This window comes from Fundulus heteroclitus, chromosome 21 (genome assembly GCF_011125445.2).
Source record: "Fundulus heteroclitus isolate FHET01 chromosome 21, MU-UCD_Fhet_4.1, whole genome shotgun sequence".
Taxonomy (NCBI): domain Eukaryota; kingdom Metazoa; phylum Chordata; class Actinopteri; order Cyprinodontiformes; family Fundulidae; genus Fundulus; species Fundulus heteroclitus.
In genome coordinates this window covers 17,210,570-17,231,647 of record NC_046381.1, presented here as the reverse complement: position 1 = coordinate 17,231,647, position 21,078 = coordinate 17,210,570, and the positions used below count along the sequence as shown (strand labels likewise).

General features: G+C 40.7%; 2 protein-coding genes across 2 annotated transcripts in view; one reads left to right on the top strand and one right to left on the bottom strand.

Annotated features, from left to right (window-relative positions):
* Positions 1-2,767: 2,767 nt before the first annotated feature.
* On the bottom strand, positions 2,768-9,174 carry gdap1 (ganglioside induced differentiation associated protein 1). Its single transcript, XM_036125453.1, has 6 exons — positions 8,953-9,174; positions 8,527-8,719; positions 6,172-6,345; positions 3,864-3,958; positions 3,323-3,437; positions 2,768-3,227 (listed from the first exon to the last, which is right to left on the bottom strand). Exons 1-6 carry the CDS (start codon positions 9,109-9,111, stop codon positions 2,875-2,877), a joined length of 1,089 nt encoding a protein of 362 aa, XP_035981346.1. The 5' UTR covers positions 9,112-9,174; the 3' UTR covers positions 2,768-2,874.
* Positions 9,175-11,627: 2,453 nt separating this feature from the next.
* Positions 11,628-21,078, top strand: part of jph1a (junctophilin 1a) — a 59,546-nt gene continuing 50,095 nt past the window's right edge. Inside the window, exons 1-3 of the mRNA XM_012857367.3 lie at positions 11,628-11,719; positions 11,833-12,356; positions 17,779-18,547. Of these exons, the coding sequence (XP_012712821.2) occupies positions 11,978-12,356; positions 17,779-18,547 (1,148 nt within the window). The 5' untranslated portion in view covers positions 11,628-11,719; positions 11,833-11,977. The remainder of the gene's footprint in view (positions 11,720-11,832; positions 12,357-17,778; positions 18,548-21,078) is intronic.

Below are 21,078 nucleotides of genomic sequence, written 5' to 3'. Positions count from 1 at the left end.
CTAGGCAGTTTGATATGATTCCTTTTGCATCCAACAGTGTATATTTTGTTTAAAACTGTGATCCTTTCGAGGCCAAAACCACTTTTTAAGCTGCATCCTTCGGCTTCTCCTTCTTCTCTGATGACGAAACATTGCACTCTAGTGGATTAAATATGTACTTACTTGTTTTTGACCATAATTATGGAATCCTAAACCTTAAATGTTAGCTAATTAGGGAACTAAGGCGATTTTGTGTGAGATTTTATTAATGACTTTTTGCCCCCTTTCACTGAAATTGGGCCTCAGTGACGTAACTCCAGAATAAGAATGGCATCTCTTTAGTTGCTAATCAAAAACACGTGGTAGTATTTCCCAATACTAATCTGCTAGTATGAGCTAATGTTGGGCGTTTCTTTCTAACAACAAAAAAAATCTTGACTCTCATGTGGCTTCAACACGTGTCTGGAAGTTCCTTTGACAGCCCGTCCCCCCCTGAGAAGCTCCTTGGACACAGAATAACAAAAAGAGGCCAGGCTCTGTTGAAATCTCCCTGTGTCTGTTTTTAAGTGAGGCTGAACTCACGTGAGGAGGAATCTGAATCAAAGCCAAGCGCATGTTAAATGTCAGTGTGCTGGGCGGGGGCTCTGACTGGGAAAACAAATTACTGTAAATGTTGACTTATAGGGCTTTGCAGAACTTTTCACTTATACAGTTTCACATTTTTTCCCATTATGACTACAAACTTCCCCTGTATTTCAAAGGGAAATCTGAAAATAAAAATAATTTGCCACAATGACCCCTGCCCATTTTTCTTGCATTCTCATACTGTCCTGTTGAAGAGACAGCGAATGTTTTTGTTTTTTTTTCTATTGTGCTAAAAGGCAGCGCCTTGTGGCAGCAGCCTCAGTCACCTGTCTACCAATGTTTGTCTTTCTTGATTTCCCCCTGGGGAAAAAAATAAAGCAATTCATTCAATTATTCATCTACCAGAACTGCCATGTGGCCAAGGAGACCATTAATACGAGAATATGACAAGAAGCTGGAAGAGCAACAGAGATCAGCACCATAGGTGTGGGGCGCCTGCAGCCCTCAAGATGTGACATTTCACCCCTTTTTATTTTATCATCATGTCATGCACATAGTGCCATCTCCAAGATTCTAGTTTCAACAAGAATAATGATTATTTTTCTTCAAATAGTGGAAGGAGTGCATGGGTGACACAGTAGGTGCCTGGCAGCAAGAACATCCTGGGTTCAAAATGTATCCGCCTGGGCATAAAGTTTGCATGTTCTGCCTGGGGTTCTGCCTGGGGTTACCTCCAGGTTATCTGGGTTCCTCCCACAGTTCATCATCATTATCCGGTCCATAGTCTCTCTAAATCATGTGCATGATTGTCTGTCCTATACCTGTCCAGGATGTACTCCAGCCTCCGTAAAGGTAATAACAAGTAAAATTTTCCTAAAAAAAAAAACAGGTCTCTTTCAGCTAGAAATAAATGCAAGGTAAAACAAAGAAGATGTTTGGAAGTTGCTTTAGTTTATTTTTCAGACACATTTTCGGCAGGATATTGTGCATATGTAGTTTAGGCCTTTAATGCATGAGCAAGACTGGAAAACCAACGGAGCGTTTGTAACGTGAGAAGCCAGCTGTTGGTGCATTTTAACTGCAGCAGAGAATACATGTGTCATGTCTTAGCCAAAAAACCATATTATGGGCTTTCAGAACAGTTCCTACCATCCAAAAGTCAGCATCGGTTAAACACATGATAAGCACACCTTTGAATAAACATATGTACCTCTTTAAAATAACATATTCAATTAAAACGTTGGTCAGATCAGTTAGGTGTTTTTTATTTGACGGATTCATTTGAAGCCTTTCACAGCAAGTTTCCCTTTCTTGTGTAAAAGCGTTTGTATTGTTGTCCGGTTCCCAGATCAACTCGTATCCGTTCACATCCATGTTAAATATTTATCAGGATCCCTGGGGGTTTGATTACTTCGTTTTAGGTTCCTAGGGATCCTGCAGTCCTGTTTGTCTTTTCTCACTTCAGTATTGTTTGTTACCTGCAGATTCTGGTCATTAGTTGGTTTTCTCTTCATTGTGATGTTAGTAGTTTATTCTTGTTTCTGTTGCATCCATATTTTCCTGCCTGCTGGTTCTCAGATTACATAGGTTATTTAATCTTGTGTGATCATTCATCATGTATTCCTGTTAGATTCTGCCCTCCTCCTGTCTCTGTCAGATCATTGCTCCCTCTCTCTCTCTTTCTCTCTCAGCCTAATTACCTTTACTATTCTCACCTGCTCCACCTACTATTCCTTCACCTTCTTCCACTATTTAGTCAGCCAGATTAGCCACCGTGTCAGGTATCTGACAGGTCTCCTCTGTTATGCTACCTCAGTCCTGGTTCCCTTCATGATCCTTGTCTTGCCTGCAAGTATAGCTATTGTCGTCCTTTTCCACTCCTCCACAAAACTACCTTTTCACTTCAACATGCGATTCCTGAACTCTTGCCTGCACTCCAGTCCACAAACCAAGATCTGACAATATTACATACCTACACTTATCTACTTTGTTTTGCCAAGCATAAATTGAGTGGTCATGTGCAGCCATGGTGACTGAAAAGACAGGGATCGAAAGGAAGATCTGTAGAACCTTTGAAACTAAAAAGAAATCATATTTCTATACCTGTAAATGCTGCCATTCTTGACACGATATGCATTATATGGATGGTAAATGGACGTGGCGGGAATTCAGGATGGATAAAAGTACTTTGTGTGCAACAGACAACAGAGAAACCATTTTTTATTGGTTCAGATGCATATAACAGATCATTGTTACATGATGGATGACATTTTAAAATCGGTTTCACCCAAGTTTTGTTCCAAATCTCCTTCAGCTGAAGGGACTGAGCCTCTTCTTCATGTAGAGAAAGGCCAGGTACGTGGCTCCCCCGAGAAACCCGACCAGCAGAGTTGTGCCGACAATAACCGGTGCGTTCTTTTTGGCGACTCGGAAAGCCACGGGAAGGACAGCCGAGATCAAGATGTTGTTGACGTGACCCAGCACCCTCCTGAAGGCCGGCCGCTCCACCACCCGCTCGTAGTATGTTTCCACGTTGGCCCGGCTACCGTTGCCCCAGTAGCGTCGGGAGAGGCCGAGGAACTTCAGGCGGTGCAAGGTGACGGCCAGGGAGACATCGGCAATGCTGAAGAAGTCTCCGCACAGCCAAGAAGGTTTGCCTTCCTCTGGCAGGTGGAGGAGGACAGAAAACAACACATTTTAAAGTTGATGGATGATTGTGATCCTAGATATTGCGTATAGTTGTTGTTTTCTGACATGCCTGGTGTTTCCTCCACCCTCCGCTGTAACTCTGTCTCCACCTGGTCCATTACACTTTCCAGTTCATCCAAAAGCTTTTTAAGATACTTCATGTTGTCATGGTCAAACAACTTTGACTACAAGAAACATTTGATTAGAGACACCTCTGGCACATATTGAACTTTATTCTGCATTGTACACAACACACATTGAAATAAATAACTGCTTAAACTATATTTTTGGCTGATGAACTCTCTAGTACCAGATAGATGCTGTAATTCTTTCACATTCAGGCCTTTTAGGCATTTTTAGTTCATAGACATTGTTGCCAAATATCCATTAAAGCCAAAAGTATTTTTTTTAGATTTTGTCACATTTGCCGAATCAATCCTAAGCAATTTCAAAATCAGTCACAGCATTTGAAAATTTCTTCTTCAGCAAATCAAAGTAGCTCAGGATTTTAGTTTGACTTAAGACTCGGTTCAGGTACTGGTCAATATAAGTAGAATAGGAAAACTGATTTGTCAAGGTGTCTGGTTCAAAATAGCATTTTCCCAACTTACTTTCAAACGCCTCTGTTTTGCTATGTAAGCATCTTTAAGCTCCGGGTTCTGCTCAGCCAGTTTCGCCAGCTCGGTCTGGGTGTTTCCAATCTGTGCTGCCAACAAACAAAGCAAACAAAGAGGTGCAGGCATCGTAAGGCACACTTAAGATTTCAGTGTGAAATCAGTTATTTTCATGCAAAAATGTATACTGCTAGACCGTTCCGGTAGAAAGTATACATGCACTCTTGGTAAACCTTTAGTGATGCATTGAGGCATTATTTTTCAATACAACAGAAAATTGCAATATATATGAATTTAAGTTTAAATTTAGGTTAGTAGGTTTTCTCTTTCTCATCATCAAAAATGAGATATTGCAAGAGTGATGGGTGGTAATGAATTTTTCAAATTTATTTTTTGGGTCATCCATGGTCATTTGTCTGCAGCTAGGTTGTTATTTATTTTTTTTGGGTCTGATCAGTCCGGTCCAAGTTTCTTTTATCCACTTATTTTTTTTCCTCCAGTGAAAGCCTCATGAAATTAATTTCTAAATAAACATCCTAAACTGTTTTTATTGCTGCGCCATTCTCTCCTGGCATGTTGTTGTTGTAGTCTGACTCTTCCGATTGCATCCCTATATTTGTGTGACATCCGGACTGCCAGGGCGGTCACTTCAAATGGGAGATATGATAAAGCACTCAGATTGGATGAAGAATGACACACAAAAAAGCGCTGCTTGGCCACAGGCGCAAAGAGTTGCACCCCAGGGAGAATCTCTAAGTAATTAACCACCAGCATGACATTACATGAACATCAACAGGTTACACAGACACACACACACACTCATCTGTCTGGCACCACACGGTGTTGAAACATTAAAATTAGGAGGCACAAATGGAAAAATTAAACCCAAAATTGAATGAGAATATTAGCTAAACAAGTCAGACACATTTTATGAGAGAACAGATGTGATAATTCTTGATTTGTTTACTGTGTCAACACTTTTTTTCTGCAATTTTAAATGGACCAGCACCCCATATTGAGAAGGCACCACTGTATAGCAGCTTAAAGATATGCATACACCCCTGATATTAGTAGAACAAATGTCCTTTAGCCATTTGCAAATTAAAAAAACGCACACTTTTTGGAACATAAATGTCAGCTGACACCAACTGAGAAAGTATCAACCAAAAAAAATCTGCAGAGGCTAAATCAACACATCAAAGCTTGACCGAAGTTTGCGGCTTCCCACATGGCTAAAATGGATGTCTTCGGGGGAAGGTATTTCATGTGAGATGAGAAAAAAGATTCACCAATCTGACCACAGTAACGAATAGGTTTTGAGGACACAAGATGAAGCTTTCCAATTAAAGAACGCTGTGATATCTGCCCATTATGGAGGTTGAAGCATCTTTTTTTTGGGTCTGTTTTGCTGCCACTTGTACCGGTGAATTGCACAAAGTGGATTGAGGAATGATGCAGCACTAGCTCAAAATCTTTCAGCTTCCCCTAAAATCAACATCAAGAGGGCTGAACATTTCATCTAGCAGTGTTTCAGGACAATGATCACAAACATAACCCAAATCTGGTTTGGGAGCAGATGAAGTAGGACAGTCATAAGCTGGTGGAACAGCCCCTGCTTCTACTATATTGAAAATTTCTGAATTCTTCTTAAAAGCCGGTCAATGCCAGGAAACCGACCAGTTCACATTCTGCCAATTCTGCCAAGAGTATAGATCAAATGTCCAGCCTGAACAACACCAAAACTTTCTTGATGGCAACAATCAACCTATTTCTTGATAGGACAGTATATATATCTAAGCCTGCAAGTACCACGCTGACCATATGTGTATTGGAAAGCAACCCACCAAAACAATATTGTCTAACTCGTACATCCAACTCTTGCTTCTGAAATTCATTAAAGTTTTATGTTGTGTATTCTTTCTGAACTGTGAAAATAGGTTCAAATAAATCATTAAAAGCACCAAATTAATATGATATTCATGTCCTCGATGAATTTTGCATGTTGACTTCTGACTGGAAATGTAATTACAGCATCAGCTTTGGACTGTCAGTCTTTAATGAAATCTACTTTATTAGATAACTTTGTTTCCCCTCCCTTGACCCTTTAAATTAATAAGAAGTGAAAGAAAAAATGCAAAGAGCAGGAAGTTTTAAAATTAACTGTATTATACAGAATAAAATTTAAGTAGGCAGGGAAATAATTAAAATAAGCAACAATCAATAAAACATTCAATAAAAGAATTAAAGAACTAAAGGCATCTGCAAGATCTAAACCTGGAAATGTTTGGATCTCAGGTTGCCTTACTTCGTATTGATGCAGCGGCATATGTTGGTATGTGGGAGTCAGCCGTGATCTCAGGATGAAGGATACAGCCATGCGTGTATGCATCCATCGGCAGCGAGTCCAGCAGCTCCCTGTAGTGCTGCACTCTGAGATAGTACCTGCTGCCCTCTTCAGGAACCAGCCTGGGCGTTCCCTCTAGAGACACACAGGTCATGGAAACAGCAGAAAATACTGACATCAAACCAGTCTTTAAGAACAACTGATGTTTTGACATGACAGATATATAACCATGAAAAAAGAAGCCTATAATTGTAAATATACTCCTGGAAAAACTAAGTATACCCTGTCTATGATTTCAAAGCTTGGGAACTACACTAAGAAGCAAATCAAAATCTAATCTGTTTATTTATATTGCACCTATTTTCAACACATGTAATTTCTTTGCAGTTTACAGAGTCAATTCAATCAAATCCTAAATACAGATTAGTCAAAAGTGTTCTTTATAAGGAAACTCAGCAGACTGCATTGAGCCATTGACTTGCAGCATTCACTCCTGAAAGAAGAGGAATGAAAAAGCAGAAAGCTGAAATACCGGTTTCTGTCTCTGACATCACTGAATAATTTTACTGTACTAATTGCTTCATTTGACTGAGCTTTGTTTCTGCAAAGCTCTTGTCCTGCCTCTGCAGTACAGTCTGTTTGTGTGCTCCTGCCATTCTTGGCTAGGTCTCTCTTGAAAAATACATTATCAATCTCAATGAGAGCTACTTGGATAACTAAAGGTTACAAGTCAAGAAATGCCAAATCTCCAATGTGCCCAATCTTAGGATTCGGCACAATGTTGGCGGCCCATCTCTCTGTTGGTTCTTTACTCTCTACATCTCTACTCTGTCATGCTGCCTCATAATTTTTAGGGAGAAGATACTTTCTCCTGGCAATAGTTCAAAACAAGCCATACTTCTTCAGTTATTTCTGATCGTACTGACCTGAACGTTACCACTTCACGTGTTTTTAGACAAGTCTTTAGACTTTAAGATCAAGTGTCTTTGATTAACAACACCTGGCTGAGACTTTCTTTCTTAAATTCAAGACAGAAACTTTTATTTTTCCAATGGCAACAGAAGATAGGATACCATCGCTGGATTGTTAAACTGTCGTTTCTTGGATGTCTGACAACGGTAGATGGTACGTAAAAAGATTAAATGTTTAAACACTTTCAAGTTTCTTCTGAAATCATTTTATACTTACCTGAGTTTCATTTGCAGCGCAGAGTCTTAAAGTACATCTTTGGATGAATGGGAACCAAGGCAAAAATTAAAAGCAAATGAAAAATAAATATACATGCAGCTTTAAACACAACTTAACAGACAAGGGAAAATAAGCAAATTAAGTAAAAAAAAATATAAGGGGGTTGATGGCATTTTATATGATAGAGCAACACATTCAAACATATCGTTGGGAAGTGGAAGAAAAATGATACATGGCATTCAAAAAATTTCAAGAAAAGAAATCAAAGAAGTGTGGCATTTAATATGCATAATCAGCCTACTTTACTCTGTTGCCCATAAGAGTTCAGAGCAAGAAATCCATTTTGATATTGCCAGATTAGTAAACGTAACCATAATTTTATCTCTTTAATCTCAGCATAAACTGATCTGTGTGAAGGCCTCAGTGGTTTGTCAGAGAGCATTAGAATAAAAGCAGCATGATGCAGACCGAGAAACACAACAGATGTTAAAAAGAAGGTTAGGTTTAAAGCGAGATCTGAAGCTTTGAAAATCTCACAGAGCACTGTTCAGTCCATTGTTCATAAATGGAAAAGGGTTTGGCACAACTGCTACAACTAAACTTAGAGGCAGGTCAAGGATAGCATTAAGTGTAGACGTCTGATTACTGGTAACTCGAAAGGCATGTGGAAAAAGGTGCTTTGGTCATATGACACCAAAATGTTACTCTTTTGCCTACATTCTTCCTGAACACACCATCCCCATAGTGACACAGTGAGGGTAGCATCATTCTGCGGTGATGTTACAATGTAGAGGTTTAGATCCAAGCAGGTGTTGGAGTGGCCCTGTCACACAAAGAACAGGCATCATTTTCAGGTTCTAGGTGTAGGAAGCCATTAGAGGCATACCCCCAAAGAGTTGTGGAGAAAGGCAGCTCTGCAAAGTGATTCTGTTGGGCTGCTAAATAAAAATCCACAAAGCATCTTTTTTCCAATCTATATTTGCAACATTCAACCATCTGGGCCACCGTACCTTTGTGTTAGTCTAGCATATCATAGCCTATCAAATAGGCCTACATTGAAGATTGTAGTTTTAACGTGGAAAAAAGTTCATGGAGTCTGGACAATCTTGCAAAGCACTGTGCTCTTACCATCGTTAAAGTTCTCCTCCAGATAGTCCATGATCTGTGTTGGATCACAGATGACATTGTCGTTGTGAACCAGGACCGGCACCTCCCCCGCGGGGTTCAGACGCATGAACCACGGCTCGTTGTGTTCACTGAGAGGAAGGCTCACATCATACTCCTCACAGCGCAGACCTTTCTCTGCTATGGCCAGACGCACCTGAATGATAATCATAGCTTCAGTAGAGACCTCTATCCACAGCTCACAAGTAACTTAAATAATTATGCAGTTATTATATTGACAATTGCGCCGAAAATATACGTCTCTGTGCTTTTAGTGATAGTTTGCATTCAAAGACAATGTTCCAGTTGCCGTGATGCAGTTGTAAATAGATCTCTATCGGGGAGCTGTCCACTGCGGTGTGGTGCTGAAACTTGATGACACCTACTCACCTTCTGAGAATTGAAGGACTGGGTCCAGTGATAAAGCGTTAGTTTTGACTCTTTGTTACTCAACACTATGCCAGCCTGCTGTTGTGCATCCTCTTCAGGGCTTCCCTGTAAAAGAGATGCTTTCTCATCTTGGGTCTCGGAGCCGTTTTCCGACGCCATTTTATCTGTTAGCGTTGCAGGAGACGAGAGGAGGGCAGACCACCACTTCAAGGTTTATGTTGTTGCTCCCCCTATCGACCAGGCGAGGAACTTGAAACAAAAGAAAGCTTTGTTTAGCTTGACTTTTGCTTTCTTCTATGTGCACTAACTCACGTCACCGAGATCCTTGCTGCTTTTGTTTAATTTGAGTCCTGGTGGATTGCGCTTTTCTTTTCATTTTGTTTGCTTTATTTAAATCCTAACCAAAACATTGGGAAACTCAGATGGACATATCATATGTGATATGTTTCTACTTTATTACAACGTTTACATACACTAACAGTCAAACGTTTGGGCACACCTTTGTTAATTTAAAGGCTTTTCCCTGTTTGTATTACTTTCACGATTGTAGATATAGTGAAGACCACAAAACTATGAAGCCATATAGTACATACACATATGGAGAAAAACAATTGTGAAATAACTCACAACATCTTTTGTGATCTTTTAGAATATTTTAGATTCTTCAAAATAGCGTCTATTTGTTTTGATCCATGCTTTTCACACACTTGTCATTCTCTCGATTAACTTCACGAGGTAGTGACTTGAAATGGTTTTCGAACGGTTCTCAGAAGTAGTTACAAAAATAAAGACAAACCATTAAATGAGGACATGTCTCCAAGCATTTGACTGGTAGTGTGCATGATGGAAATTACCAAGAATTTTTTTTTATAATATTTGAATGTGTCCTTACACAATGATAGCTGTTGTTTTCACTTTGTTTCCACAAGAACAGCATCTAACCAGTTTGCTTGTAATTTATATTTATCTGTTGTAGTTTAACATAATAAACCTCAAACTTTACATATCATACATTTTAGTGCATTTAATTGTGGTGCATTGCAACAGTTTCCATACAATTTTAGCATGTTTCCATTTTATTAAGTTGAATCGACACAACTGAATGTATGTTATGGGATTTTATGTAATAGATTAGGGCAAAGTAGTGCAAAGATGTGAAATGTAAGACATTTTATAAATCTAATTTCTACCAATAATAATCTGGAAGTTGTAGTTACCTCCTCTGGAGATAGCTCTTTATAAGCCCCTCTTTTGCTGCAGTTATAGTAGTATGCAATACATCTAACAGCTTCGCACAAATCAAGGTGCTACTGAAAGGTGGACTTCTCCCCCTGTCTTAAGTCCTTTCCAGCCTAAAATAGGTTTTATTCCACTACTACCCTGTATTTAACTCCATTCATCTTCCCATTAGCTCTGACAAGCTTCCCTATCTCTGCTACAGAAAAGCATCCCTACAGCATGAGACTGCCTCCACACCATGTTTCACTGTCGGCATAGTGTGTTCAGAGAGTGCAGTGCTTGTCTTTTTTTCACACATTGCATTTTGCATGTAGCCCAAATATCTTTTAGGTTAGGTCTTGTCCCGTTAGAGCACTTCCTCCACATTTCTGCACTGTTCCCTTCATGAGTAATGTCAAACTGCAGGCGGGGATATTGCTTTTTTTGACCTACCCCTGTTTTACTCCAGCTTATTCCTGACTTGTCTGATGTTTTTTTCGGTCTTTGCGATGCTTTGTGTTCACTAATGTTCTCAAACGAAGACTTCACAGAACAGGTGGATTATATCAACATACAAAGTACACACGGGTGGGCTCTAGTTACTAATTATGTGAAGGCTGTTGGTGGCATTGGGTTTTATTTAGAAGCATCCTTCACACCCTATTTCACATCTATACAATACTTTGTGTCAGCCTGCTGTGATGGAACTGCTGTGACAGTTAAAACTCGCTGTTAATGATATTTGGGATAGCCAAGAAGGCTAACAGGTCATGTTATTTTTTTTTTTTACTAGTCTTCTCAAATAGCATAATTAAAACATATATATCCAAAATAATAAAGATTGGAATGCTTTGAAAAGCCAATGTGAAGATTCTGTAGGTCATCAAAGGTTCGTCATTTGTATGCAATGATAATAATTTTACAGCAGATGGCGCCCTTACCATTTTCTTCAATTATGTAGCCACCTGTCGGTCTTCATCGCTCCCACAAAATATTAAATAGGCTATTTTAAATTGATGGATCCGGCTAAATAAAGTCCTGAGGATTGCTTCCCTGAATTTCCTTTTTGGGGGTCTCTATTTAGATTTTAAATAGACTCAATAATAACATCAAACCTATATTAAGAAAGCGTTAAACTATGGAATGCCGTCACCAAAATAAGAAACTCAAACACCTATATTTCTGTCGTACTCCAAACGAATAACACCGTATAATCCCGTCGTTGATAATGATGGCCAAACAAGTTCGCTGGGGATACAGCTACCGTCGGAATTTACACCTGTGGCCCGCGACGCGCGTCTTTCAAACGTGACACAAATATAGAGGTGCCTTATTTTGGTGGGGCCCAGGCGTCAAGGCCCTCCAGCGAGGGGTGGGAGCGGCGACAGGCAGAGATGAGAGTGGGAGGTCCTCTGTGGCGTGACGTCGCGATTGGCCCGGTGCTTTTTCTTCAGCAGGGTCTCCATACCTCTCTCTCTCCCTCTGTGATCAGTGGGTGAGAGGGGGGAGACGAGCAACACACAGCGGAGAATCCGGGCGTGCGCCTCCGGTAAATGACGCCCACCATTCATACCTTTACTCTTACCATTACGCATGCCTTTTGTGTTACATATCGGTGTCTGGGTGTGCTCATCCTCTCTTGATTTCTCGCCCCCTCTCTAGTCATCATCATTATCATCGTCCTGCTCGCCGTCCTCCTTTTTTCCATCACAGCGTGCCGGTTCTGGAACAGCCCACTTCGGTCCTGGAGACGCCGAGTCTGCATCAGCAGCGCGATCTGCGTTTTCCCCCCCAGCCTTTTATCTGAATGACGGGCGGAAGGTTTGACTTCGACGACGGTGGCACTTACTGCGGGGGGTGGGAGGATGGCAAAGCCCACGGGCACGGCATCTGCACCGGACCCAAGGGCCAGGGCGAATACGCCGGGTCCTGGTCGCACGGCTTCGAGATCGTAGGCGTGTACACCTGGCCCAGCGGGAATACCTACAAGGGCTACTGGTCCCAGGGGAAGAGGCACGGGCTCGGCGTGGAGAATAAAGGCAGGTGGATCTACCGAGGAGAATGGAGCCACGGCTTTAAGGGTCGCTACGGGGTCCGGCAAAGCCACAACACACCTGCCAGATACGAGGGGACCTGGAGCAACGGGCTGCAGGATGGATACGGGGTCGAAACCTACGGCGATGGCGGTAAGAGCAGCTCATGCCGTGTGCAGCTTGTGTGTAGGTTGGCCAGACTCAAACCTAGGGAGGCTACAGCAGGCTGACATGTTTGTGTAAATCTTCATCTGATGCGAGCTGAGATTGCGCGCAGCGGTCTGCGATCAAGTGCAAAATCCGCCCCATTCCCCTTAAAACTACTCTTAATCGCAGGTAATCTCACTTCTTTTTTTTTTTCTTTTTTTTTCTTTTTTTGCGGCTCCTTCTTTAATATTAGAAGTGCATGTCATTTGGCAGCAACCGGTTGCTCTTCGTAGGCAGTGGGAGGAGTGAGACTCCTCTTCAGTGGCACCGTGCCCGATGAAGAGGGAGATTGGACATCAAAGCAAATCAGCCCACTTAAAGCATAGTCGGAATATAAATGATCTTCCTGCCATGTTCTTATTCAACAGTCTGTGTAGAAGCGTATCCCGGCCAGCATGTGTATGTGGGGCCCCATATGGATTTGGCTTAGACTGGATGGGTACTAATTCGGCCTGGCCTCACAGTGGGATTCTTGTAGGGGGAACCTAATGCAAAGCCTGATGGGCCGTTTGTAAATCTACAAAAACTATTTAGAAAAATAGATAAATCGGCCATTGTATCTACTTTTCTCACTTTTTACCTGTAGTTGTGCCACCTGTTTAAACAATAAGGTCTGGGGCCCAGCCTATTTGCTACCAGTATAGCACCCATATGTGAATGTTAGCTGAGGTTTTGGAAGAAGGCTTCTCATCAGGGTTTTTTTTTTTTTTTGGTAGGATTCAGTTTGGGGTCCCAATTCCAGCCAAGTCCTGGGAAATTATTACAAACACACTCTTGAGAGCAGAGCCCATCCAAGGCAGAAGTAACCAGAACGTCCAAACTAACAGGAGGCCCCCTAGAGGTCATAAAAATAATAAACTTTACCCAATTATTATGTAAAACCGGTTCATTGGAGAAAGATGGAGCAAATCCCAAAAACAAAAATTAAAACTCATGCGTAGTTTAGTTTACAGTGATTACTACATGACGCTTCAGACTTTGGCTCCAAAAGAACCGGACGATGAATTATTTCCATGCATGTACCTATAAAGCTTCAATCAACTTATTGAGGGATTATTCTTGAAAGGTACAATATATAAAGGGTTTGTTTATGAAATTTGTCAATGTGGTTGCTTGTTGTTCTCACCTTTGTATTGAAGATTTTGCTTCTTGCACCCGTGGAATTTAATATTTATAGATATGCATTAGTATGGATTGAAACTGTCTTCACTAACAAAGTTTTTGGTTATCTTCCGATGTTGGGTTGTATCCGTTTTGGTGTTTGGATGTGACTGGTCAGATGTTCAGAACGGATCCCTATTTAACTGTTTTTTAATGATTGGAACGTGTCTGCCTCATGAAGGTCTTTGACCGAAATGTTACAAATTAAACTATGCAAGTTTCCCGGTCTGAAGGAGTTTCGATTTTTGTTTTGGGTTAAAAATCAAACTTTTTTTGTAAGAGTGATACATGAATAATCTTGTTAAGGCAAACATGTGATCTTTTTATTTTTAAACTGTTTTAAATTAATTAGTTAAATAAGAGTAGATAATCTTTTTTGATTTAAATATTTTGCTGTTGAATGGGGTTTAAGCTTCTCCTAAATCAAACAACTACCTTGAACAGCATTCAATTCAATTTTCAATTCCATTTTGGTTATATAGACAGTTATTTTAAGGGCAAACTAAGACCAAATCAGCATCATGGCAGGGAGTGATTACTTCCATAAATATATACTGAGGTTATAAAAAGTAACAATTCCTACAATTAATGTTTTTTTTGAAAAGCTTTCTCCAGCTGTAAGGAGCAGAATAGAGCCTTGTCACCCCTCTGCTACCTGTTGCTGCCCACTGCTGGTCAGCTGGCTGAAGCAAAGCTCCAACACTGTTCCTTTGCTTACAAGAATGACAAATTCAGCTGTTTGGAAAAATGTCTGGTTGCAAAATAAAACAGACAATCTTGCTGGAGGACCTAAACTGAGCGGGTAGCCTGACTAACCAGCCAAGGGTGAGATGAGTCCTCTCAGCTGCTCCCTTGTTCAGGGTCCCCATAGCAAGTTGTTACAAATGGCAAAGAGACATAGAACTTTTATGTCAGATGCTCCTCCTGACGCAACTGGGATTCAAACCCGGGTTCCCCCGAATTAAAGAGACAGACAACCACTACACCACAGAGGAACTTTGATTAGTTAGTGAATACAAGCCTGTTATGCATGTGTTACTTTTTAAAGTGCAGAAAAGCAAAAAGTAAACTATTCTGCACAATAATCACTTAAAAAGTACTACTAAATGCAGTAATTGTTTTTCTAGATCTTTCTCTAAGTTTATGTGTCAAAATCAAAGTAGGCATTTACACTGTATTAATTAATAAGTTATATTACTTTAGCAATGGTAGAAATATTTGCCGCTTTGTTGTTTTTAAAAGAAACAAATTTAATCGTGATATAAGATTTTTTTGTATATCTTGTCTGAAAAGCGCTGTAATGTTTGTCAAGATTAACAGTTTCAAACTGTCTCTTGCCTACGATCAACAAGTGAAAACCTCAGGTGTTCTATGAAATGATCTGGGTTCATTTATTTTTAGAAAAGGATGAAAATCAAACTGCATTGTATTTGATTATTAGATAATTTCTGACCTCTACTACCAACAACAGAATTTATTGAAACATGAACAAGAAATTCAGGTATGTTTTGTTCCTAGTGCTATTAATATAAAAATAAGAATCGAATGTTCTTCAAACAACATGCCTATGGCTGTTAAGATATTGCCTGTATTTTGTGTAACCAATATTGATTTCCAAATTGTAAACTGTATTAAAGGTTATGTTATGTTAAATGTATAATACACAGAGAACACAAAAGAGGTGCTAATTTGCTACAGATACTTTTAGGAGGGCCCCTAATCGAAATTCTGTAAGGGCACGCTCCAACACTCAGTTTTATGTTTTGCTATTAAGCAACCAATGAAAAAAGTGCCATCCCAGTCAGTTACCATGCTGTGGTCTCACCTCAGACAAAAGCAGTGGAAATATAAAATAACCATAATAGTCATACATCTAACTTTCAAATGCTGAAGATTTTCTCCATAATACATATCAAACTGGTGCCTTTATTGCCAATAAAAAGTTTAGTGCACCTTAGGGCCCCACGCCAGCATGGAGCCATAAGTGGTGCCAAACTTTGCTTATACATGGGGATGGTTCCGCTTCTGTTTTACATTACATGCAATTTGTGTTATTATCAGACAATACACATTTTTGCAGCACTCGATTTTCTTTACAGTCATGGTGTTAACAAGTAGATTCTTCATTACTTAAGTCACACCTGTCAGTCATAACATTAGGACCACTTCTATTTGGCCCGTGGACCCAGGATGGTGGACATTGGTTTACCCTCAAACCTTTAGTAAACTTGTGGTCACAATCTCGCGCCCATCCGTGTCTATCCTGAAAACACTGGATGCACAAATACATATTTTATTTCAATATTGAGCAATTTTAAATCGCATGCGGGTCCAAACAGGTTTGTCTTACTGAAAGTGAGAGAATGTATGTTTACTGTATATACTGTGTTTGCAAAAATAAACTCAGTATGAGAATTGATCTAATTCATAAGATGATATCTACTATACACATACACGTACACACAAACCTCTGCTCTTAATTGAGGCCTTATGGTGCCGAATAAATGTCTTACATGTGATGGTTACAGATTGCTGGGCTCAGTAAATCAGCTGATCCTAAAGGATCTACTCAACATCTGGCTGTCTGACCCTGTTGCATCCTGATAACTTGATCTGCAGGGTTACCAAATTGGACTGCAGTGCAGAGCCAGCCTGTTAATCTTACACTGTTTATCCATCTAAATTCCCGCCCAGGCAAGGGTAGCTTTTTTTTTTTCTCCCCCTTTTTTTATTATTTTTATATATGGTATGGTAATATGTGACCACAGCAGCTTATTTCATTGTGTTGTGAAATGCGATTGGAGCGACGTATCAATTAGGTTTAGGATTTTTATATGATGCTTTGAAGAAGCTACGGCAGACCCGCACATGCTCACTTGGGCTCAGGGGCACCGGACGGGATTAATGAAGTATTCTCCTCATTACGTGACTCATAGCAATTTCCTGTCGTACCAGGCGGACAGTGAGTTTTGCCTACTGTCAGTGCGGAGAGTTAATGGCTGCCTGAGAATAGGATTCTACCTAAGTGATTCTTGTTTGTCCCAAGTGATTCACAGAATCTGGTCTTTAATAAAGCCTGTGATTAAGTTAGCTGTGCTCAGCATCACGGATCTAAGTAAAAGCAAAGAAAGCATTTCATTAGCCGATTCAGACCTGACCCTAAAGAAAGGCTCTTTTATGTTGCTGTATGCAGAGGCAGTTCTAGACAGGGGCCTACAGGGGCCTGTGCCCCTGTATTTAATACATAACATTAAATACACTTCTTACCATTATATGCACTGGTGAAGAAACCATAACTGATTGGTCATTTTGACAAATGTTATTGTTTTACCTATACAGTTTTACTCTATCAAAGATTTAAAAATGAAGGTGTTTCACGTTTAACTTCAGCTGTATTGAGCTGGGATCACAGTTTTCATCTGCTAGATCAGGGGTCTGAAACATCCAGTTCCAGAGCCACAAGTGACACACTTAATATTGTTAAACAACTAAACATTGCCCTGTTATATTGTTTATTTTTTTGTTCTGTGCCCCTATGAAAAAAAAACACCTTTGTGAATTCCTTAAATTGTTGCAGAAATGCCTTACGTACTTGCCTACAGCCCATACTCCACGTCTCATGTTGGACTTGGCTGGTAAAAAGAATGAGTTTCTCTGAAGTTGAGGAGAAGATTTAGTTTGTCCAATAACCGCAAATAAATGTCCTGCCTCGTATTAGATTTTTCTTGACTACCAAAAGTTCAATTTCTGAAAAATGTCACAGTATTATTCCCATTTCCAATCATTTTCACATGATGGACATGATATTTTTCACCTTGGATGATAACGGAATCCATGACATAAGCAACATGTGTAGAGAGCTTATAAGTAGACAGTGCTTTAATTAGAAAAGTTATCTTTGAGACCTTAAGAAACCACAGCAACTCGCTGGTTGGATAGATTTAAAACTTTTTTGTCTGATTACTAAGTTTTCATGTGCCTGGCATGTCTATGAGGTGTTCAAATCAGTTTTTATTAGCGATATTAGCATTTTTGTTTCTGAGTTTTAATCTTGATTGCCTGTTTTTATAGTTTTATATTTTTGCTTTATCTCTTTGTGTGTTTTATTGTTGTTGATTGCAGAGCAGCTCTATCACCTTTATTGACAGTGTAAAGGGCTATATCAATAAACAATGGACTGACTGGTTCATGTCGCCTTGTTTCCCAGGAACCTATCAAGGCCAGTGGATGGGTGGGATGCGTCATGGTTATGGCGTCCGTCAGAGTGTTCCCTACGGCATGGCCACCGTCATCCGCTCCCCGCTTCGTACCTCCATGGCCTCCCTGCGGTCCGAGCAGAGCAACGGCGCAGTTCTCCACGACCTCTCCTCCCCCGTGGACACGCCGACGGGCACCCGTGGTGGCTTCGTCCTCAACTTCCACTCAGACAGCGAGGTCGTCACCGGCAAGAAGAAGGGCCTGTTCCGCCGGGGATCGCTTTTTGGCAGCCTCCGGCAGCTGCGCAAGTCTGACTCTCGGACCTCTATCTCCAGCAAGCGCAGCTCCGCACGCAGCGACGCCACCATGAGCCGAATCAGCTCCAGCGACGCCAACTCCACCATATCCATCGGTGATGGCGAGCTGCCAGACGAGGACCTACTCCTGGAGGACCACGTGGATGCGACCACGACTGAGACCTACATGGGCGAGTGGAAGAACGACAAGCGGAATGGATTTGGTGTTTCAGAGCGATCCAACGGGATGAAATATGAAGGAGAGTGGCTTAACAACAAGCGCCACGGCTATGGGTGCACGGTTTTCCCCGACGCCACCAAAGAAGAAGGAAAGTACAAAAATAACGTTCTGGTGCGTGGAATAAGGAAGCAGTTGATTCCTCTTAAGAATCCCAAAACCAAAGAGAAGGTAGATCGGGCTGTGGAGGGGGCACAGCGGGCTGCAGCCATTGCAAGGAGTAAGGTGGAAATAGCCGCTTCCAGGTACTGTGATGTTTATGTGCATGTCTGTGTTCATTCATCCTCCTGTATTTGCATGTGGGTGTGCACTGTTTAAATAAGCAACAAAGACAGGAGAACATCCTCAGGCGGGGTTTGTCGCGTATTGAAGGCTCCGATTTGTCCAGTGACCATTGCTCCAACCTTTTATGCATCATCAGCAGTCAAGCGTTTTGTGTTGCCGGGGCAATCGTCCCTGGAAAAAGGGTTCTGCTGCTGTTCCGTGCACAAATGTTTCATTCCCAGGGGGAGAGGGGTCTCTGTGTGCGTTGTACGTGTGATTTGTGTGTCTTAGAGTTCACGTGTGCCCCCTAGCTGTGCCCACGCCAAGGATTGCTCTGATGTAGCGTTGGCTCTTTAACAGGTGAATGTGATGTGACCTTTTCATCCAGAGCCCCGCCTCCCCCCAAGCACCACCGACACCACGCTGGGGCTCACAGCATTGCTTTGACATCCTCTGTTTTCGTTGCGTCAGGGAATGGTGTGAGTGGTGACTGAGGGAACGAGTACAAGCTGGGAAAAAGGTTTTGACGCAATCAGGCATGGCTGATTTCCGGCTCCCCCACGGGAGGGGCGCACATAAATTTGCATGTATGAGCATATGCCCTACAATTTATGAACCTTGAAAGCCGAGACGCGCTGGTGCCATTCACACTCGGGTGGTTAAAAGGTAACACAATAAACCGTCGCTTGTTGTTCATCCTCACAACAACTCTACCAGTTTATGTGTGCGGCTAATGAGCATAGGATCTGTCTTTGGCAACAGAAAATATTTCAAAATGAGTGTTTTCCTTACGGCTCAAGTCCTCATGCCTACGTGGCTGTATGTCTATTTGCACAAAGGTTTGTGCCATACAACTTAAAAAATAACAATAAGTGTCTTCCTTTGGGGACCATATACTCCTGTTTCAAAACATCAAATACCAACAGAGACCTGTATTTATATAGGTTGCATAACAATTTAGACAATTTCTTGAGATATTTCACTTTGTGCCAAAGAGAAAGTAAACTTTTGGCTGCTTTATGAAGGAGCTGAATAAGTTTTGAACGTGTTAGGTTTACATCCAATCATAATCTTCAAATGCGGCGTATACATTTGGGGCTTTTGTTGTTTTATTTGAAGACGTCTGTTTTCAGGATGGAATACTTAGACAACAGAAAACTTCAATTATTTCTAAAGGAGAAGGCACACATTTGAATTTAGCTTTTTCTGGTGCACACAAGATCAGTGTTAAGCATACAAGCTCTATTGTATACATATACCCTATTAATATTTTAATAAATGGCCCTTAACAAGTTGAACCCAACACTAAGGTCCTGCTGTAATTCTGGCTTTGACACTTGACCACTCTTCCTGGCAGCGTTTATTTAAATTGATTGGTTTTCTTAACACTGACCTCTAGGAATAGTTTGTCCATAGATTTTCAATCAGGTTGGTGTCAGGGCCATTTTACTAATTTGGAGGGGTTCTGCTTTACCAACTCCAAAGATAGTTTGGATCAAGTTGTAGAATTTGGACTTAGTCACTCTCCTTAATTAGTCCGCCCAATTTTTTGGGTATAAAAAAACCCAAATACATTAAAGTTTGTTGTTGGAACAAGAGGTACAAATTATTTAAAAAGCCCCTTAAAAAAATGCAGATTTAGTGATGAGCAAAACAAGTGTTATATGAAGCTTCATTCCACTACCAGCAGTGAAACCACAGCGTGATGCTACCACCACGTGCTTTATAGCAGGCACAGAGTTCATAGGTGGGAAAGCCCCGTCTTGACTCCACACAAAAACTAATTTGACTAAAGCATGACCTTTTTCCACTAAAGCAGTTTTATTTTCCATGTGGGCAGCTTCAAATTCCAGCTTGCCGGAAAGCTGTCAATTATTATCTCTGTTGGCAACTTCTCAAGTCCATAGGGATGTAAATTTGTATCACTGTGGACAGTGACACTTGTTTTGGTATCTTCTCATTCATGACAGGCCTGGGATGTTCCACCATTTTATTCTACGTATCCTAATAAAATTCCTTTTGTCTGACAGGGAACGTTTGGGTCAGGTGGCTGAAATGTAGACATAACTGGATAATTAAGCAGGAGAGGTCAAACATGTGTGAAAACACATATTGAGATGGATAAAGAAGGCTAACTTTAAGCCGCAGGAATGACCTACACTTGAAAAAATTAAATGGCTCCATACCTACGAACAATGCATTTTAGATTATTTTATAAAATCTTTCCAAAAAGAGTGATCAAATATCCATCCAAATTTATGCCAGAAGTTGGCCAGTGGTTCCAAAAAGTCAAACTTGTCAAAAAACATTTTAATGAAATAATACTAGGGGTGTATGTAAATATTTGGATCTGTATGTTTAATTCTAACCCTGTAATGGATTAGAAAAGTCCACAAGCAGTTGTAACTCTGGTTGATAAATTCATTGAAGCAGTTTCTTTTTTTACTATCAGACTACCCTGTTAAAAGAAGAGTTCAAATTCAAATCCTCAAATTAAAATGACATTCATGTC

Excerpts from the sequence above, each read along its gene's own strand:
- gdap1 (XM_036125453.1), bottom strand. The coding sequence starts at position 9,111 with ATGGCGTCGGAAAACGGCTCCGAGACCCAAGATGAGAAAGCATCTCTT. Across the intron at positions 8,720-8,952 it reads AGTCCTTCAATTCTCAGAAG|GTGCGTCTGGCCATAGCAGA; the intron begins GTGAGTAGGTGT and ends ATTATCATTCAG. Across the intron at positions 3,228-3,322 it reads GAGGGTGGAGGAAACACCAG|AGGAAGGCAAACCTTCTTGG; the intron begins GCATGTCAGAAA and ends TCCACCTGCCAG.